At 50.6% G+C, this 19,869-nt stretch overlaps 1 protein-coding gene across 14 annotated transcripts in view; it reads right to left on the bottom strand.

Annotated features, from left to right (window-relative positions):
- LOC143371722 (protein turtle) overlaps nt 1-19,869 on the bottom strand; it is an 87,255-nt gene that overhangs the window by 16,269 nt on the left and 51,117 nt on the right. For 9 of the 14 annotated variants that reach the window (XM_076817213.1, XM_076817214.1, XM_076817206.1 and 6 more), the window contains exons 7-13: nt 12,430-12,661; nt 8,870-9,145; nt 3,226-3,513; nt 2,750-3,159; nt 1,257-1,528; nt 978-1,150; nt 664-732 (exon numbers count right to left, since the gene is read on the bottom strand). In XM_076817213.1, the coding sequence (XP_076673328.1) occupies nt 664-732; nt 978-1,150; nt 1,257-1,528; nt 2,750-3,159; nt 3,226-3,513; nt 8,870-9,145; nt 12,430-12,661 (1,720 nt within the window). The remainder of the gene's footprint in view (nt 1-663; nt 733-977; nt 1,151-1,256; nt 1,529-2,749; nt 3,160-3,225; nt 3,514-8,869; nt 9,146-12,429; nt 12,662-19,869) is intronic. The other 5 variants (XM_076817204.1, XM_076817207.1, XM_076817208.1 and 2 more) reach the window with 3 other exon arrangements.

The raw sequence follows: 19,869 nt of genomic DNA, 5'->3' as shown, positions 1-19,869 counted from the left end.
ACCGGATAAAAATCTGCACGGCCGAGTCGGTGGAGGAGAAATCGAGGCACCGTGTATACAAATGGAAGGCAATGAACCAGTGGATTCGGGGGAAGGAAATAAAAGCGGAAACAGAATGAACGGCTCGATGGGTTTTCCGATACGATAAGTCGCTAGCGACGGAAGCCTTCGTTCCCTTTCTCTTTCACGCTGCCTCTGCTCATCCGACGGCCCTCTCCCCTCCCCCGCATCCCCAACCCGCCCTTTCCGTTCAACCCGTTGTATCTCCAGTCGACAGAAGTTTTAAGAGAAACTTCGGAATTCTCGCGCAGAATCGGTAGTTTGAGGAGAGAGAGCTCCACGGAGAGACCGGTCGCAGAGTGGAGAGGCACTTCCTTCCGCGCGAGGCATCTTTACGGACTCGTTGAACCGAGATTCTTTGTTAAAGAAGCGAGCCCGTGTTTAGGGAGAGGCTCGAGTCGGACGGTTTTATGGTCGATCGCGTTCAAATACAGCCCCGTGCCTTTGATTCCCCGTCGGCTCCCGCGAGTCCCCTGATCCCGGCTTTATATTCTGGGTCGAGCTATTCCGACGCTTCGCGATCCTTCCCCTCGACGGGACTGTTCCTGCTTCGTTGCGAAACCTCCGGCTAATTAGCGGCTACGATTCGGTGGGCGATCTTACCGCTTTGATCCGTGGCTGCAGCTTGACCGGCGCTCGACGATGGAGTCGCTGAGTGCGTCAGTGCCACGTCTTCGAGGAGCGAAGCGATAGAAAAAAGAAGGAGACAGTTCGCACAGGTGGCAATTGTTAGTTTGTTAGCGTGGACCGGGACCGTTAGTGGGCGGTGTTATATACAAGTGCATGCGCTTGGAATTCGGAAATCGATCGCCGCGAAACGGAGGGATCCGGAATGTTTCGTACGGAACGACGAAGCTTGGAATCTTTAGACTTTACGGCACGTTCTGTCGGTGAGGGAGTAGGCGAGTGATCGTTACCAAGAGTCCTGACGGTAATAACTTTGCTCAGCATCCCATCGCCCAGCGCGTTCTTCCCGATTACTTGGAACTCGTACAGCGTGCCAGGCGTCAGTCTGTTGATCGTCACCGTCGTGCTACCCGACGGGGTCACCGGAATCGTTTCCCACTCAGACGTGCCCGATTCTCTGTACCTGTATCAGACGTACCGGTGCAAGCGTTATTGCGATCCGCGAGTCATCCTACACCCGCAGCAGTGACCCCCTTTCGGATGGAACCGTGCGTAAAGCATTTGCTCACCAGATGGTGTAGTCCTGCTTGTAGTCAGGCCCGCCGGAGTACCCAGGCAGCCAAGTCAACGTGACGGAGAACTCGGTGGCGGTCCCCGAGACGTTGTAGGGCGCGTGAGGTTGCGTGCCCTCGACGATCAGCTGCGTGGGGGCCGATATCGTGGCCACCTCGTTGGACGCGACGCACTGGTAGAAACCGAAGTCCGATCGTCGAAGGCTCTCGATCGTCAAATTTCCGCCCACGATCTTGGCCCGGTTGCGTTGGATGGACGCGCCGTCCCTCTGCGTAGTTATTACAAGTTATTCGGAGCAATTGCATCGGAATTTCGCAGCAGCTTTATCTTTGAAAACGTGAGAGTCCACGCTTGAGATTTTGCTGCGCGTCGAAGGCCACATTGAGGGGACTAGGCAGTCGAAAAATCGATTTTTTATTGCATTTTCTGAAAGTACTATCTTTTCTGAATAAAATGCCGCTTGGTTTATAGTAAAATTCGCTAAATTGTAGATTTTTAGATTTGTAGAATTGTAGATTTTAAACACGTTTTTCTCGAATATTTTTTTCTCTTCATTCTTTCCTGACTGCGAACGAATTGAGGTTCAGATCGACTTGGAAAAAATTACGGGATGTGTAAAACGTGTGCCATTTCGGGGGAAACCTCATAGGGTCCGTAAAAATTCGAGATTTTCATAAAAAATTAAGAAGTCACCGATTTTGTTAACTCAGACCATCATTGTTTGTGCGCTACAAAAATCCGGTGACTTCTTAATTTTTTTTATGAATATCTCGTATTTTTACGGACACTATAAGAGGTTTGCCCCGAAATGGCACATGTTTTACACATCCCGTAATTTTTTCCAAGTCGATCTGAACCTCATTCGTTCGCAATAAGGAAAAAAATGAAGAGTAACAAATATTCGAGGAAAACGCGTTTGAAGTTTCTGGGTAAAGGCGACGCTACAGGTTGCCGCTTGACATTCTTACCTGCCAAATCTACAATTTTGCGAATTTTACTATAAACCAAGCGGCATTTTATTCAGAAAGGATAATACTGTCGGAAAATGCAATAAAAAATCGATTTTTCGACTGTCTAGTCGCCTTACGGGGTCTCCCTACCTTGGCGGACGAAAAATGACGCGAACTTTGGCCATTTTTTCAAACAAAACCATTAAATATATTTACTTCCAGCTTTGTGGCTTCATTTGCCAATCTTTAGAGAATATGGAAAAAGAATTGTAGGCGAAAATGTTCTTTAAATACTGCTCTTTTAAGCACAAGAAGTTTTGTAAAAATATACGCTTCAGCTTCTTCAATAAAAATTCACAAATATTCGTCACTTTTCGGCCGCCTGACTAGGTACAACCCCTTAAGGAATTTGGAAGGGCATTTTACTATTTTTTATTGTCTATCTCCGTACTCCTGTTTTTTATGCAGTTGAAATTTGATCTTTTAATTTGCTGAAAAATTCGCTCCGCCGACCCTGAGCCTATGCACATGTCGCGTACCCTGTGCCATTGTATCGTGGGCTTCTGCGTGCCCTCAGCCTCCTGAGCGTCGCAGTGCATCTCAACGGTCTCGCCAACCTTCTTCTGATAGATCGGTTCCGGCTCGAGGGTGAACACGGGCGGGTTCCGGACCAGCACCTCCATCGGCCCGGAGCTGCCCTGCGTGCCCTGCGCGTTGTAAGGCGTGCAGGTGTATCTGCCCTGGTGATTCTCATTGACCCGTGTAAAGAGCAGGGAGCCATTGTTCATGACGACGATATCCTTGGTCTGATAAGGCTCGAGAAGTCGCTTGTCCTTCGTCCAGGTCACGTACTGCAGGGGCGGGTTCGCCTTTATGTAACACTGGACCACGCCAGCCAAACGGAACGGCAGGTACTGGACCGTGGGGGTGAACGTGACCTTCGCTGGATCTGGAAGATTTGCGCGCTCGATTGTGACAAAGATCGGGGCTAAATATTATATACACAGTGACTCACATTCCACGTTGAGATAAGCGCTGGCAGTTTGGGGATCACCGATACCGTTCGTGACTTCGCAAAGGTACTGGCCAGAGTCGTCGGCGCTAACAGGGTTGATGACGAGGCTGCCGTCCGTCTTGATGGACACCCTCGTGTCCAGCGTGGAGACCTCCGTGACTGGCGCACCCTCTCGGAACCAGCGGACGGTCACGTTGCCCGGGAGAGCCTTGGCTTCGCAGGAGAACTGCACCTTGTCGCCCTCGAGCTTCGTCTGGTTCGTGGGTGGCACAGTGATCACCGCACCGCCTGCCGATAGACAGATACACTCGTTACACCTACGTACGTGTAATTAAGTCGATGGCTGCATCAGATCCTGACTGAGTTCCTACGGAAACGTTTCGGGCGTCCTCGGGTGCTGGCCTGGCTAAGCGAGAAAACTGAACGTAGCTAGATGATTGGGGGGCGATGATGAGCAAGCAGCCGGTGCCTATCGCGCGCTGGCAGTCCGTCGACGTCGATCGTCTCGTGGTCGATGCCGGATATACGCCGGCCAACCAATATCCTGGCCAAAACGATGGACCCAGTCCCGCGGAAGCTTTTAACTTCAGCCTGCCGCCGTGTGAAAGCGCGCCGCGAAACGAGATTTCATCGTTGCTCGTCGACGTTCCGCGCGATGCCGTTAAATAAACAAACGGAAAGCGAGATGGCTCTTCTCCATTCGGCGGGGTCGGTGGAAGGAAAGAACGGGGATCGATGATGGGGACGCGTCTGTTATTTTATCTATGCAACTCCGGGCCGATAAAAAGGAATATTCCCCGGGCAGAAGTTGTCCGCGCGAGAGTTTCCATTTGCAGGATATGTCGGTGCGTGAGAAGCAGCGCGGGCTGAAGTTTGGATCGGCTCGGAGGAGTTTGGGGAAGAAAGGAGAAGAACAAAGGGAATAGCGGCGGAAAGAGGGTGTATTTGGGGCAGGACGGCTCGGCACTACGGCAGCCACCTTTTACTCGGGCGACTTTTCGCTTCGAGTCTTCGTAAAAAGGATCAACAGGGTGCATTATATTCCCGTCGATATCCGAGAGGTCTCCCCCGACTGTGCTCGAAGAATTTTAAAACTTGCGGCTTCCCAGAGGAGCGCGGACGGCGAATATCTTGACGTGCGCCTATAATGGCAGGGAATCGATCACGGCCGACAAAAGAGCGAACCTCTCCCCGGGATTCAGCAGTATTTTCTGCAATCCGATCTATCGCCGCTGGCCGGGAATTAAGGTGGCTCCCGCGTGTCCATCGGGCCAGCCACCTCCTCGATTCACAGACGCGCATACCTTCGACCCGAGAATCTTCTCGACCATGAGTTCCCAAATCATAGCTCCCCAGACTTGTAGAGGGATCTCCTGACTTTCGAACAGAACGCGGTAGAATAGAATCGAAATTGGCGAGCTATCCCCGAGGTATGTAAGCGATTCTATAGCAGTTTTAAGCGACAGTTGCTGGCTCTTAAGGGGACTGGGCAGTCGGATCGCTCGAAAATCAAATATTTTTTGCGAATTAATTAGAACGAGATGAATACAAATTGTGGCTAGTACTTTGGGGTAATGTTTGTTAATACTATAGACAGTAAAAGAAAAAATTGAATAATATATACATACAAGGTATCCGCGGGAAAACTGAATAGCTGGATATCTTCTAATGTATTGGAGATAAAAAAATTAAAAATGTATGGCGTTACATGGTTCGAGGGGACCAATTTATTAGCGCAGACGATTGTTTTTTCGATTATTATTTTAAAAGATACGATGGTCAAGTTCGGTTTTTTAAATGGAACTATTTTTTTTGAAGAGGTGAGCTGATAGTGCGTTCCAAGACGAATTCAATAAGCATTAATGTATACACTTGATTTCCACTGGTTTTTGAGATATTGCTCTTGCAAATTTACTGATTTTCACTGAAAGAAAACCCGCTGAAATTTTGTGTTTTTTATGGAGCCGCTGTAATTTTGCAGTGATTCTGGCCGTAAGAAATTGAATTGTGAAATATACTCTGAAATTGATACTTTTCCCTGACCCCTATTCTGCCCTGAACCTATTGAAAAAGAAAAAAATAAAAATTATAAAAATAGCGGCTGTAAAACGGCAAATTTTAAAGAAACTTGATTTTTCGCCAGGAAAAAGAGCCTTTTTTTTGTCAAAACAGAAGTTTTCACAGACTTACGCGTAGGTTCAGGTCGCAACTAGACATGTTTCGCATATGCTGAATTTTTTTCAAATCGACTTGTACCTCTGTTTTTTCGCAATCACCGCAAAACGAAGAGGAAATATGATTCCGAGAAAAACGCGGTTAAAGTTTCGAAAGAGGAATCTTTTCGGCTGTAAAATCCTTAATTTTGCAAATTTTAACATAAACCAAACGGCATTTTACTCGAGAAGAATGGTACTTTCGAAAAATACAACAAAAAAATCGAGTTTCTGACTGCCTAGTCCCCTTAACAGCAGAAATACAGTTGTCTTTGTCGCGCTAGTCCGCGAGATCGCGGAAAAAGATGCTCGCAGAGGTGACGTCGGGCGCGAGGTGTATTTCCGATGAAGCGAGCGCGGAGATTAAAGAACCAAGATTATTCTCGCCCCTTTGATTATCATTTGCCGCCCGCTTTGTCGCGTTGGCTCGTTACTCGTCTCGCTTCGAAACAATGGTGGGCTCGCGGTTGAATGCGCGCGAGTCGAAAACCGCAGGCAGTCCGCGAGCGTGCCGCGGATTCCGCGCCGCCGAAAAGCCCGAGTTCACTTGGCGGACAAAGCAAAGGATCCCGATAAACGGGACAATGAAATTCAGTGGCATCCAGCTCGCGAGCTGGCCGCGTTCGTCGCGAGCGTCGCGGAATGACGACCGCCGCGATGAATTTAGAAGCGGCGACTCGGTAAATATCCACTTGTGCTGAATTTTAAAGTCTCCCCATCCCCTGCGACCCACCCTTTGTTTCGCCGACGATGAATGCGAAAACGCGCCGGGACGCGTCCGCGTTCTCAATGCGTTCAGGCTTCGAACTGTTCTCGACGCGGGATCGATTTAAAATAGCAGGAGAAAGCGGCGTGTATTCGGGCCGGTTGCAATGGCGAATGCATTTAACGCTCGTTCCCGGCAATTTGCCGCGCGGCGGGCCGCGTGCACGCTCCAGCAGAGAGGAACGACGACTCGACGGGCTCGACAGCCCCGACGGCCCGACAGGGATGAATTTCGGAGCGGAAGCTCGGTAAATATTCAAAGAGCGGATTGAAAAGTTTCTCGCCGGGGGCGGCGAGAGGGGCAAGTTCGGGCGGGCGCGGCTGGCTCGAGGATCCTTCGCATCGCTCGCGTGGTCTGTCGGCGCTGTTTTATACGCGGCGAGTCGGAGCAGTCTACTTTGCACCCGCGACTCGAGCGCGCGCGCCGTGGCTTCGGCGGAGGGATGACACGGTTTATTAGTCGGAAAGTTTTCGCAGACTCTCGGTCGCCCGTATAAATCTCCTGCTGGGAGCCGAGGAGCCCGCGCCGTCGGATTTTTCCGTCGCTCTCGACGTATTCGCGTCGGACGGAAAGGGTTGCCAGACGAGCAGCTTCCTTTTAGCGGGGCTGGTTCGCCGCGGAACGAGTCGGGAGCGTCGCGAGCCCCGTCAGTCAGACACGAGGCAGCCTCCCGCTACGTTTGACAGGCTCGGTCGTCGCGGGAGAGAATAATGGCGCGTCGATCGTGGAAACCGATGCGTCGGTCGGCGTATTAAATCGACGAGTCGTTAAACTCTGGGAAAGCCGCCAAGGGGGCGGAGGAAGCGCGCAATGATGAAGACGAATGTTCTCGCGGCACCGTAACGAAGCTTACAAATCTGCGGTGCTCGTGGAAAACGAGACGGGGGGGTTTGGGAGGGAGAAAAAGAGCCGGGGTTGCGCGGAGAACGAGACAAATCGCCTTTTAACTCGCCACCCTCCGCGAGGAACATCCTAATTGGCTGGCGCTACGAGCGCTCTAGCCGCTTTGCCTAACGCGAATTTTATCGCAAGCGACCAGCCGCGATGTAGACGAATGCATCGATCTCCGACACTTTACGACCTTTACGTGCTCGAGCTGCCCTGAAATACATATATGTACAATGTATACCTATTATGGGCGCAGCCGATTACGTAGCTTCAGTCGATCGGGGGACACCCCTCTCTCTCTCTCTCTCTCTCTCTCTCTCTCTCTCTCTCTCTCTCTCTCTCTCACTCTCTCAAGGCAATTGCGTGAAAGTGATGCGTTGGGAATGTTTGTATTGCGATGAAAAGGAGTACAATGAAAGTCGAGACGAATGGATGAGTTGCATACGGCGCCCTGCATCCGACCAGACGTCGAAGCGCGTCAAGGGTTGCTCGCACGGAGGCGGAGAGATCGCGCTGGGTCAGCCTCTCGGTGGCGCTCACTTGAATTACCTCTAATTAAAAATATGCGCCGCGATGGGAGCGCGGCAAGTTACACAGAAGTTGAAACAGCTCGACCGATCAATCCCACGAGCGGCCCGAAGACGTTCTCGGAGATTAAAAGTGGCGTAAAAGTTATTTACCGTTAGCGGGGAGAAGGTTTCAGCGGACCCATCCGGGGGTGATTCGTTTAAACGAGACTTTAAGAAGTTCCATAAAACCGGCGCGGTCGTTCCACTGGCGTCGAGCAGAACTCGGCCCCTGCCTCGGGATGGAGGGATCGGCCGATCCCAGCGATCGATCGGCGATAATCGGTCGCGCGAATTCCTCCCTCGCCTGTCACCGACACGAGTCCGCGGCGACGGGCAACAAAAATCGACGCGGGCTGCATCGAGGCTGCATTTTCTGGCGCCACGGTGGTTATCGGAATTTCATTATAGGCGCTCGATCGATCGCCGACTACCGAAAATACCTCGATAACTTCTAATAACAAGCCGCCCGATAATTATCGCGACGATCTGCCGTGCAATTAACGGGCGCGCGGCTAAATTCCTCTCCCGTTGTTAGCTACCAAGAGCGAGGCCTCTGACGAACGCACCTCCAGTGCCTCGGCGCCAGCCCGAGCGGCGACCGACTCGGACTTCGGCCCTGCTACCTTCTGTTTCAGCTTGTGCATGCAGGCTTTATAAAAAAAAAAAAAAAAATGGGACGAGAGGTAAGCAACGGGGATAACAGAGGTTGATAAAGGAACAAAGGGATGAACGACGATCGGGCCAGCGAATAAACGTCAGCTCGCTAGCCGAGCTCGAGCCCGAAACATTGCGCTGCAGTCTCAAAGGGGTCGGAATTACGGCTCCCCGATGAGATAATAATGTTTGTTTCGTTCGGTGGACTGGCGAATCGCGCCTGTCGCGTTTGCCGCTGCACCGTTTGGCCGATTAGCACGTTCCTGAAACGAAAGGGTTTTTGCCGCGGTCGCGCGTGACGTTGGCGATTCAACTGGATTATGGGGAACGAACGGGTGCATCGCGGTGCACCGTTCGCGCCCTCCTGGCAGGGGTGTGTGGGTGGGGGGCACAACGTTTAACGGAACACACGAACGTTCAGCCGTGGAGGTATCGCCTTCGAGTTCATTTGCCTCGATCCGCCCAGAGGTGATGGGGATGCTCCACAAGTCGTTGGCAATTCGCGATTCCGTAACGATTGGCTGCCGCCTGTGTGTTTCGTTGGTCTTACTCACCAGCGATTATAACGCGGGCCGTGTGACTGATCTGGCCCTCCCCGTTCCGTGCGATGCACGTGTAATCCCCGATGTCCTCGTTCCTGATCATCGAGAACCTGAGCTCGGTGCCGTCGTTGAATATCCCGATTGGGCTCAACGGCTCCACCGGATTCGCATCCTTGTACCAGAGGATTTCCGGCGTCGGCGTGCCCTCCGCTTGGCAGTTCAATATTATCGCGTCGCCCAAGTTCACGTAGATCATATCCTCCGGCGTGATACTAAACTTTGGCGGTGCTGTGGAAACAAACGGGCGCGTTTTTACTCCCTCCGTAGAGAGGTCTCGAGGCTACGAACGAGTCTGCGGGGGGGATCGCCGCCGAGGCGACGGGACGCGACGTTCGGAAAGGGTCTACGCGTCCATTAGCCGGCCCGAAACTGGACCACGCGATCCAAGTTCGTCTCCGATCGATCGGCGGCCGGCATCGCGACCGAGACATTTAGGGGAGGGTCGTCGAACAGGGGGGGGGGGGAGGAACGATCGCGTCAGCGCGAGCGGTGCATTACTCGGGACGAGTAAGAAATGGCATTAAGGGAACAATGAAACCCTCGAATCCCGTGGACGTTTAGAAAGCGCTTCCGCGGCGCTACCCGGACGTTTTTATCCGGAACGAGTTTTCTATCCGGCAGAAATCGCGACGGGGCCCTTGAACGACTTCGACGACTGCCAGGGCACAAAGGATCGTCCATTCTCGCCGTATAAAGCAAGCTGTTCGCGATGTATGGGGGAGAGAGAAGGTCGAGCCGGGGAGAATGAAGGGAGAAGACAGCGGCTGGGTTACGAAGCAAATCTGCGATGGTAGATGACGAGAAAGCTCACTGAAATACATATTGCGAAACTTGGAGAGCATCGAGGGAGGTCAGCCTGCGAGTCGTTATTGCGCTCCGTGTTTGATAACTCTGCTATTTAAATACTTAATGCTTACCTACAGTGAATCTGTTGTAAGAAAAAACTTGTTGCTGCTAGTAAGAAGTGTCGATGCAGTTGTGTTTGTCGTATGTATTCGATTAGCTCTCATTGCCCATCCCTTACCTTTAAGAATCGCACCGTGCTCGAGGACGTCCGTCGGAAGACAGAGCGGAGAAGACGGAGGGGACGAAGAGCGCCGAGGGGCGAGAACGCGCGGAGAGGAGCGGGGGAGGGCAACGGTTTGCGGGTGTAACGCGAGCAAACGACCCAGCGCAGAGACAACTTGAAATGTACAAAGGGAGCCTGAGCGGTTTCGCTGGTCGAGTGCTTCTCTCTCTTTGACGCCGCTGGCAAATCCTTAGTCGTCGCAATCGCCCCGTCGCGTCGAGTCCCGTCGAGTCGCGTCGCGTCGCTGACGTTCCTGTCATCTTCGTCGAGTGTGGCCCGTGGGCTCGACGAAGACGAGCGGTGACGAGGCACGACGGACCAAATGCATCCGGGGGGAAACACGCGGACGAGAAAGCAGGGGAGGCGCGACGAGAGGGAAAAAGGAGAACGCGACGTTTCCTAAGCCATCTAAATGTTTCTCTTCCCTGGGGCCGTTCGTCGTCGTTTATGGCCGAACAAAACGCGGCAATAAGTTTTCCTTTCTCCTCGCTACCATTTTTCCTGTTCCTCCGTTTCTATCGTTCGGTTCAGTGACCCCCAACGTTCAGTAGTCGTCGCTGTCGTCGTCGCCGCGTCGACGTAACGCGTAAAACTTTATCGCGTCGCTCGACGAGAGACCTGAATTGAATTCCCCAGGAACGACACCTCCTCTTTCCTTCTCCACCCTCCCTCGCCCCACCTTTTCCTTTATTTATTTCCTTGTTTCGTTTGTCTTATCAGTGACGCTTACCAGATTTTCCCCGGTATTTTTTATTCACGACGGAGAAGGATGCGAATCAGCGCGCGTCGTCGTCTCTCCGAGGGCATAAAAATTTACAAGTCCTTGCAAAGCGTGGAGAGAGACACTTCGCCAAGTTCCCGTTCGTTATAGGCGCCATAAAAGCGTTCTACTCGTCGCGGCCATAAAATGTTCTTAAGCTCGGGGTAATATTAATGAGTCGCTGCGGGGTAGAATCGACGCAACTTTACGAACTCGGCCGTGAACCGGCTAGAAACTTTCGACTTGAACAGCATTCGCGCGAGCGAGCTGAGCCTCGCGCAAGCACCGACACTTATTACCGTAATTAAGTCTTTTTTAATCGATTTCGCGATGCCTTGTAATCTCGTATTTCAAGCTAGGGACGAGGGGAACTTCGTTGTGAATAGGTAACGAGGAAGTGGTGAAAGGTGTGATATATGGATGTTAATAAAAATGTGCGACACGTTCCTAAAATCGATTCTACGCATTAACGTAACGAAAGAATGTCTTGTACACATATGTCCGGGAGTTTTATGCTTTTAGTTATGTGCTACAGTTGTTTCATTCTCGGATTTGAACTTTATCATACATCCGCAGAGAAGTCAAATATCGGTGTGCCACATTGTTAAAAATAAAGGATTATGTGGAAATGTTGTACCAGTGGTATAGGAGTAACATGGGAAATTGTGTGGACGTGATATGGAAATAGTATTGGAATATTATCGGAGTAGTCTAGGGGTAGTATTGAAAGTGGTGTGTGAGTGGCGTGGGATGGATGTGGATATATTTTGAAAGGGGAGGAGAAGTGGCTTGTGGGAGTAGAAAGGTCTGAAGAATGTAATGTATATGGGATATATCGGTAATGTAGGAAATGTTAGCTGTCAAAGAGAGAATGCTAGACCTGCCCCTAGAAACACGCAACGCGATACACAGCGCATCACTGCAGACCTCTGGGTTGCATGTTTCCAGGGACAGTTCATATTACGAATTAACGAGGGAAGATCCCGAACCCAAAAATTCAAAATATTCTGAAACATTGTGAATATAGGCGATTTCCTCTCGATTTTAACGCAACTTTTGTTTGCTGCCCAAATTCACTCTAAGTGGGTGTAATTGACCCCTGAAAATCCGGTTATTTTCCGATTTTTAGTTATAACTCTCGAACTGTAAGAGATAGAAAATAAGTTTCAAAACAAAAAGTTGCTTCTTCTAATTAGATCTATCATTTGATAAAAAAATTATTTTAGAAGTCACGAGTTACAACACAAAATCGGAAAATAACCGGATTTTCGGGGGTCAATTACACCCACTTAGAGTGAATTTGGACAGCAAATAAAAATTGTATTGTAATCGAGAGTAAATCCTCTACATATTCACAAAGTTTCAGAATTTTTTGAATTCCCGGATGCGAAATCACTCGATCAGTCTCACAAATCTGCCGCGGTATTCAGTTTGCATGTAAACTGGTACACTACTATACCAGTATCTATTATACACATAACAAAATACATAGTACTTGCAATGCTCACCAAGCATTGACATTGACAAAACTAGTGAACGCAGCTTATACGTATAAATGGGAGTAGGACGCTTGAGAGTATAGACCAGAATATCCCTTCTCTTTTTCTATGTACGTAGAAGCGAGAAATTGCTTAATCGAAGAAGGTAAATTGGGCTCGTTGTGTTCTGTTGAAAGCTACTTACCGTGGACGTCCAGGTGGAACCAGGTACCATTCTTGTGGCTGTTGGGCAACCTGTTGAGGTAGACGACCTTGCACACGTACCATCCTTGATCAGTCTCGCGGATGTCGGTGAGGTTGAGACTAGCCAATCCATACGGTGAGTTTGGGCTGACCCTCGAGACTCGGCCTTCGTATCCGTCGCCACTGTGGGTCGGATACGACTCGTACCATATGTATATCGGTGTCTTCTGCCCCTTGCACCAACACCAACACGGAATATAAACGAGGGAGCCCTATGAACGCGTACATACTGGTGCGAGACACTCTTCGGGAGCACGTGCAAGTTCGATTTCAGCCACGGTCACGCGGGAACTGTACGTGGCAGTTATGGCCCATCCCCGTGGTTCGACGTGCACGGATCGGCGGTTCTTCGGAGTACCAAAGACCGGTGGTAGCGCGTTCGCGGAAAAGCAACGATACTAGCGATCGAAGTCGGAGGCTGGCTCGCACCAGCTGTCGGGATAATAAAATGACAAATGACGAGACAAGGGATGCAGCTTGTGTGGAGAGCGGGAACGATCTAAGCGATCTCGACCGCGACTCGTCGCCAGGTAGGCAGAGGCCTTTCCGCGGCAACGGCCGAGAACGTACACGTAAACGAGGCCACGGCTCGCTTTCCCCCCAGTCCGACACGTGCCGGGACAAGGAACCTCTTAAATTTTCATGCTCGTTACGTTCGTCCGACCGAGGAGTTGTCGCGGGACAACTGTCATTTTCCATGCAAGCCTCTACGGCGAACAAAGGGGCCGAGCGCACGCCGATGAAAAAGTAATCCCCAGGCGCGAGGGAAACAGGAATGGATACGAAGAGTTTCATGCGATGATGCGTGGCGTGCAGAGGGGATCATCGATCGTAGATTAAGCAAGTCGCGTTAAGCAGCTTTTCCCTTGCAACTTGTTTATCGAGAACCGATGATCGTTGGTAGATAGCGTAGTAAAGTCTGATGCGGAAAAGTGATGCGAAAGACATGCAACCAGCGAGTCGATGTGTTCCGCGAGAACTGATACGGACGGAATGCTTCCCTTGAGCAACGTTGCAAGGCTCTCGGTGCAATCTCTTGTGAAGCGCAGAAAGAAATGTATTCAGAAATGTACGTCTCGTTACGCGATTGTTTCCGAACGTGACGAACAATGACCATGCACTTGTATCGTGTGTGCTTCGAAGTGGCCAGTGCGGAGCGCATGTGTTAAAACGAGCAGCGACAATTGTGCGCGTCAATGCGTTAACTGACTACTAAATGTTTGTCTATACTGTAAGGCACACGCGTCGAGGGGTGTCGCAGGGATTCGCATATTCAAGAGTCGATTATTGGGGCGCGACAGTAGAGCTTGAGAATTGGCAATAAGGAACGAAAATCGTTTTACTAACAAGTAAACATTCAGTTATAGGGAATAGAGTTTCCCGATTTGGCATATATATATTTTTAATGTACTCATAGTAACTAAGAAATAATGAAAATTATATCTGCAAACAAGCGATTTTTTTATTAACAGAACTACCTTAGGAATTTTTTTTACACAAACAATAACGTCATATTCGGTTTCAGCACCCCAAAAAAAAACATTTATATTCTTAAATAAGAGAATTTTGCCGTTTTTCGCATACGCCTTGAGGCTATATTGAATGTTATTGATAACACGAGTAAAATAGGTCTATTGCAGATATAATTTTCAGGATTTCTTAGTTACTATGAGTACTTTAAAAATATATATTCCAAATCGGGAAACTCTATTCCCTACAACTGAACGTTTAATTGTAAGATCGTTTCTGTTTCGCCTGATTCCTTGTCGCTCGGTCGCTTGATCGCTTCGTCGCTTGATCGAACCGATACTTATCAGGATCGCGAGCCGACGTCTGCGTCGAGGGGCAAGGAAGCGGTTCGCAGAAACGGCAGACTACTCGTGTCTGGCACGGAACGAGGCTATTCTACTGGCGCGCGTTTGGCAGCGCTATGTCTCGCTTGGTCGAGGGGGGAGGTTGAAGAAGGGAACGGAGAAGAGAGAGCGAGAGCAGAGGGAGAGAAAGAAAAATAGTCGAAGGAGCAAGAAAACTCACGAACGTGCCGTGACGATCGTACGTTGGCCATTGACTGCCCCAGTTGACGGTTTCTATTTCGAGCTGGCCTACTTGCGACGACGAACGGCGTGGTCGGCCGGTGTCGCAGTCGTCGGTGCTCGCGAGCACGAACCACAGTGATTTCAATATTATTCTCCCCTGAGCTAGTCGCGGAGCCCCCGTTCGATATCGCGATTCAGCGGCGAGTTGTCGCGCATTTGCTCCGCCGCTCTATAAAGTCCCGCGACAAACAATGAGCGAACACGTTCCCGCGCCTCGACGTCTGGATGTCTCGAACCCGAGGATAACAATTGGCTCTCCTTCCAGTCTAAAAACCCCTGTCCCCGGGCCTCGGGGGAAGAAATTACACGCCAGCGAGTTCGGCGCGTTCGCGCGAGCATCGATTCCGCCTTCTCGCGCTTCCCGAATTCCACGCAACCGCGAGAGATCACGTATCCATGCTTGTTGATCAGCGGAAATTTTACAAACCAGCTTGCAAGCAGCGTCGCAACCCCTACCCATCCTACAACGTTAGCAACGATCAACGCGAAGCAAAGCTACGCTGGCGCGAAGAAATCTGAATTAATAGAAAACACGCGTGGGAGGGTCGAGATGGGGTGTCGCGGAGCGGAATGCACGAAACTGGGATAAATTACGGGGCTGAATGGCACTTGAGAGGGGAGTGGGGCCGGGCTACCTATTTTCTCGCTCTTCCCTGGCACGGCTCTGGTTGGCTTTCCGATCCGCAAGCGGGGGACGAAAAGCTGCAGCGAGGGGCACGAGAGGAAAAACAAGCTACCCCCTTCTAGGATACGGGGCCGGGGCTCTGTCAGTAGCTACGAGCTTGAGCGGAATAAGTCCCGCTCTACCCGCGCGAACGCTCCGCGTTTACACCTACGCGCGCCACTCATCTAGGTCAGGTGACTTTCTTTTATTTTCTCAGCCGGCGCTCTTTCCTCTTGCCTCGTTCAATTAGCTTCCCGCATATAAAGCGACGCGCGAACGATGAAAAGAATACGATCGCGGAGCGGAGAAAGGTTATAGGGCGCTTTCGAAATAGGCGACTAAAGCAAAGCTCCGCGGGCATTCCAACCCTCGATTTTCGCTAACCCCAGAGGCTGACGCGACCTTTCGTCAGGGAACTTGACACGGGGCAGACGAGGGTCTGGTTTTCAGCGGTGCTTGTCGAACAATGAATTTCGATAATTCATGTCGCGGCCCCGTGGGAGGAGGATGACGCGGGTCCAGCAGGTAAAGCGTCTTAGGACGATTCCCAGGGCTCAGCCTCGGCGAACGAATCGAACGTGTTGCGGCACGTGTTGCGGAAATTTTGATAATTCATCGGCCGAGCGAGTGACGGATCTTCGCGGTTCTCCCGCCGAGGGCGAGGCTTGATATTCTTGATTTTCGAGGGGGCCACCGTGTCCTCAGGGGTCTGACCCCAGCTCCGAGCTAACCGAACGTGTGAAATGTTAACGAGGCGCGAGTGTCCCAGAATCCCGTGCGTCGCGTCGTTTCAACGCGCCACGCCAGTTCGCGACCACCAGCCGTTCTCCTCTTCTCCGCCGTGTTATTCCGCGGTGAATTTAAGCGTAGATTGCTGGCCACCGGATGGCTCGGCGTTAATATTAATCGAGCAATTTGAAGGCGACGCCAGCGCGATCCCACCGTCGCGCGAGTCGAGAGCGCTCTAGAGGACTCTAGAATCTAGAATGTACCGCGCAACTTTCGGTACTGCTCGATATTTACCTGGCCGCTTTGTTTCAATGCCCTGGCATTCACAAGTTTCCCCGTTAGCAGCACTCGCGAACCTTACGCCCCGGGTGGACGAACTCACTAATGCACCCCGGAGTTCTTTCGAGAATCGCCGCCTAACGTCGATGCACGCCGATCGCCGCGGAAACCGTACGAAAGCGTAGGGGAGTTCAACCGTCGTTGCTTCGATAATTGCTCTATAAGGCTTTCGCGATGATAAGTTTCTTAAAAAATAATCGCACGAGATACACCGCGAGAACGTTTATTTTCCTGCGTGATAATTTCGGGAGGAAGCATCGATTCCATGGAACGTTTACAACTACCATCGTTCGAACTCGGAACTTTGGTCCAGCGGACCCTTTGCAGGAATGAGAAACAGGCTACGACCCAATGAAATACCAGAATTCCGTGAAACTCCCCCCGTTACGCGGCAACTTCGACGATGTACTTCCACCGAAACTTATCCCGAGAACATCGCTTTCACGGGAGGACAATTAACTCCGCGGGGGCGAACTAATACTCGAAAGGAAGCACCTTGGAATGGGCTTGCAATGCAAGTCAGATCAGTGTTATGAAACGACAACAACCAGTGACCCAAGTTTCGCGATCGATTTCGTTGAAGCCTACGCTCCAGCGCGACCTCCACTTATCGTGGCGTGTAATAATGATCGGTCGTTTGTATACGTGAAATCTATACGCCGTACGAGGGAGGAAGTTACTGGCACGATGAGAGAGTAGCGACTGCAGGTTGAAAGCCGCGGTCTGGCCAAGCACCGACCTATTCTACTAGCGCGCTGGTTAGTCGTATAAGCAGAAATAAAGTCACGGCTTGCTACACTTTAAGGGGGGATCCTGGTGTAGCCAGCCGAAGGAACTGATTTTTTTTTTGCATAAATCAATAGTTGAACATCACGATAATATGTTCCTAAAGCCGCAAAACGAAATTCGAAAAATTTAAGCGTATATCAGAAGTTACCAGAAAACTTGAAATGTGTTTTTCCCGAAACGACAGTTTTACAATTTGCGGGCAATGTAACTCCAAAAATATTCAACCAATCGACATGACCTTGTGCACGGATATTTGTGAACATTTTCTTCGCAGAGCTTAGCTATTGGTATAATGATATTGTTTAAATAAATAACATTTTCACACATTTAAGGCGAAATTTCGTTGGAAAAAGTGAACTTTTTTTCAAGAGGCCGCAATTTGTTCAATTCTGCATCTTTTAAGTTATGAATTTATACGATTTAAGCGTGCACTCATAAATTAAACAAATTCAATGTTCGATTTTGGTTTTAGATGAATACAGTAGACGCTACGTTGCCCGCAGTGGAACAATTGCGTCGCCAAAGGCGTGGGCATAAGCCCGTATAACTCTGTTATTTATCGCTCTTTTTTAATACAATTTTTTTAGTATCTACCTTAATCTGATAATACAATATTCTGAAAGTTTCAGAAAGATCGATTGAATACTTTCTTTAAAAAAAATTCCCGAAAAATGCCTCGATTTTCAGCTAGTTACAAGGCTCCACCCTTAATAAGACACATAACCGCTCTTTTTTTAACTTCTATTAGGTTGAAATTCCACGAGTTCGTGTTGAAATGATATTTCAATGACCAGCGTTTGCTTACAGAGTCACTTTCCCACAAACATCAGCGAGCTAATCGTACCTGCTTTTCCAATGGAGGAACTTCAGCCGCGTGTCTGAACATATTTATTCGCGTAACTGGAAAGAGCGTAGGGTTAGCGGAAATGGGAGCGGGTTTATTGTATATCCAGCAAAGAGCACGCGACCCTCGGCTTTTCCATGGCTGCTCCCGAAGCGAGAAAATTATCCTGACAGAGTAAACGCGCGGCGAGTGTTTGCCCAACTTCGCCCGGCAGAGTCTTTGCCAGTGTTTTAAGTGAAACCAGAATACGGTCGCGAATACGAGCACTCGCGAAGTATGCTCTGGCGTCCCTTTTGCGTATCGAGCAGCGGAAAGAACTCCGTTTACTAGCAGATGTTGCTGGTATCTCTGGGGAACTAAATTAAGAGAAACGCGGTCCATGTTTCTGTTTTGTGCTCCATGATTTCATCCCCCCGGTGGTCTGATGTTCGTTGAAAAGTGCCTCGGTAGTCCGAGTTCAGCGAGCGTGCGGCTCGACTATTAAACAAAACTTTCCGGCCTGCTCGTTCTACGAGCTACTCAAGTAGGCTATACACCTGCTTATCCTGCTCGCTTGTTCCGTCCACTTTCTCGATTCAATTACCTAGGAAACTAAAGAAAGGTATTTCAAGCGCGGCGTAAGCGGTCAGGATAGTTAGTAGAGGATCTCTAAACTGGCGTTACTCCCTTTCGAATGGATCGTCGAAGCGTTCCTGCTGTCAACTGTCGATTTCGAGCGGAAGGAACGATGGATAGGGTTGGCGGACCAGGCCCCGCTAATTATCTCGTTAGGTGGCTCGTGTCGAGGGTGGCATTAATAGCAACAATGCGAGAAAAGGGAAGACGCAGTCGCCAATTAGGGAATATAACGAGCCGCGAAGCTCTGAACCCGCGCGATGCCGTAGAAACAGAAACGAAGTGGGCCGGTGGGAGGGTGTAGAAGTTGAGGCTGGTATCTGCACGTGGAATCGAGCGTCGCGGAGTGGGGTTAACCCTGACACAGTTGAGTAGCACAGCCTGGCCTCCGTGTGCTCTGCATTATGCATGCAGACCTCCTAACCCCGTACGGTAACACGCCCCTGCAACGCTGCCAACGATTTAGGGTCGCGAGAGTCGCTGGTCTCTTTCGCGCGTTTTTAAAAATATCTTCCGCGTCGGTTACAGGCCAGGGCGGGGAGGCGGGAGCCTCGTTCAAAGGCGTTATCGAAGTCAGGTGTCCAGGAAGGAGGTCGCGGTCGACTAAATTGGCCCGGAAACGAAGGGCGTAACCGCGCGATAGAGGCAGGGTGACACGACCATTCGGATATCGAGTTTCAAGGATATCCGGGCAGGAGGGTGGCAAACGAGAAGACCGTCGTGTCCTGCAGCCCTACGTGGACGGAAGGAAAGGGATGAGGAATGGGTTTTCGGCCGGTGATACCGGGCGCCAAGCACATCCACCGTTCTACGTAGCAAGAACTGGCCCACGGGGTGGTTTATGTAATGTAAAGCCAGCCGGCCAGGCGGGGGTGGTCTACGCTGTCCTATTTTTAAGCCAACTACGGGTTAACCGGCTAACGTTCAATCGATAACGCGAGAGAGCAACGTGCACCGTGTTCTCCAACCGCCGCATCGACAGCCGCAAAGTTCTCCCAGAAGTTTCGCCGAGGGCGTCCGGCAAGAATTTATTTGTCGCTCGAGCTAATCGATTTATCCGTCGGCGGGGAAGCTACAGACGCGTGGGAGCTCCCGCAACGGAGATCCCCTCTGTCTTAAACGCCGATTCCACGACCCAACACCCGCGAATCCGTTCACCGTCTGAGAAAACTCTGACTCGTACTACTTGCCGGGAGGCGGCCGCGGTTTTAAGGCGAGCTAAACAGCGTCCCGTGATGCACGTTTTCCTCCGGATCCGAGGGGATTACCGGGGGAGGGAATTTAAATTGTACGACGCGAAACTAT

This window comes from Andrena cerasifolii, chromosome 7 (genome assembly GCF_050908995.1).
Source record: "Andrena cerasifolii isolate SP2316 chromosome 7, iyAndCera1_principal, whole genome shotgun sequence".
NCBI classification, from domain to species: domain Eukaryota; kingdom Metazoa; phylum Arthropoda; class Insecta; order Hymenoptera; family Andrenidae; genus Andrena; species Andrena cerasifolii.
Note: the sequence above shows the minus strand (reverse complement) of the source record. Positions and strands in the feature narration are given on the sequence as shown.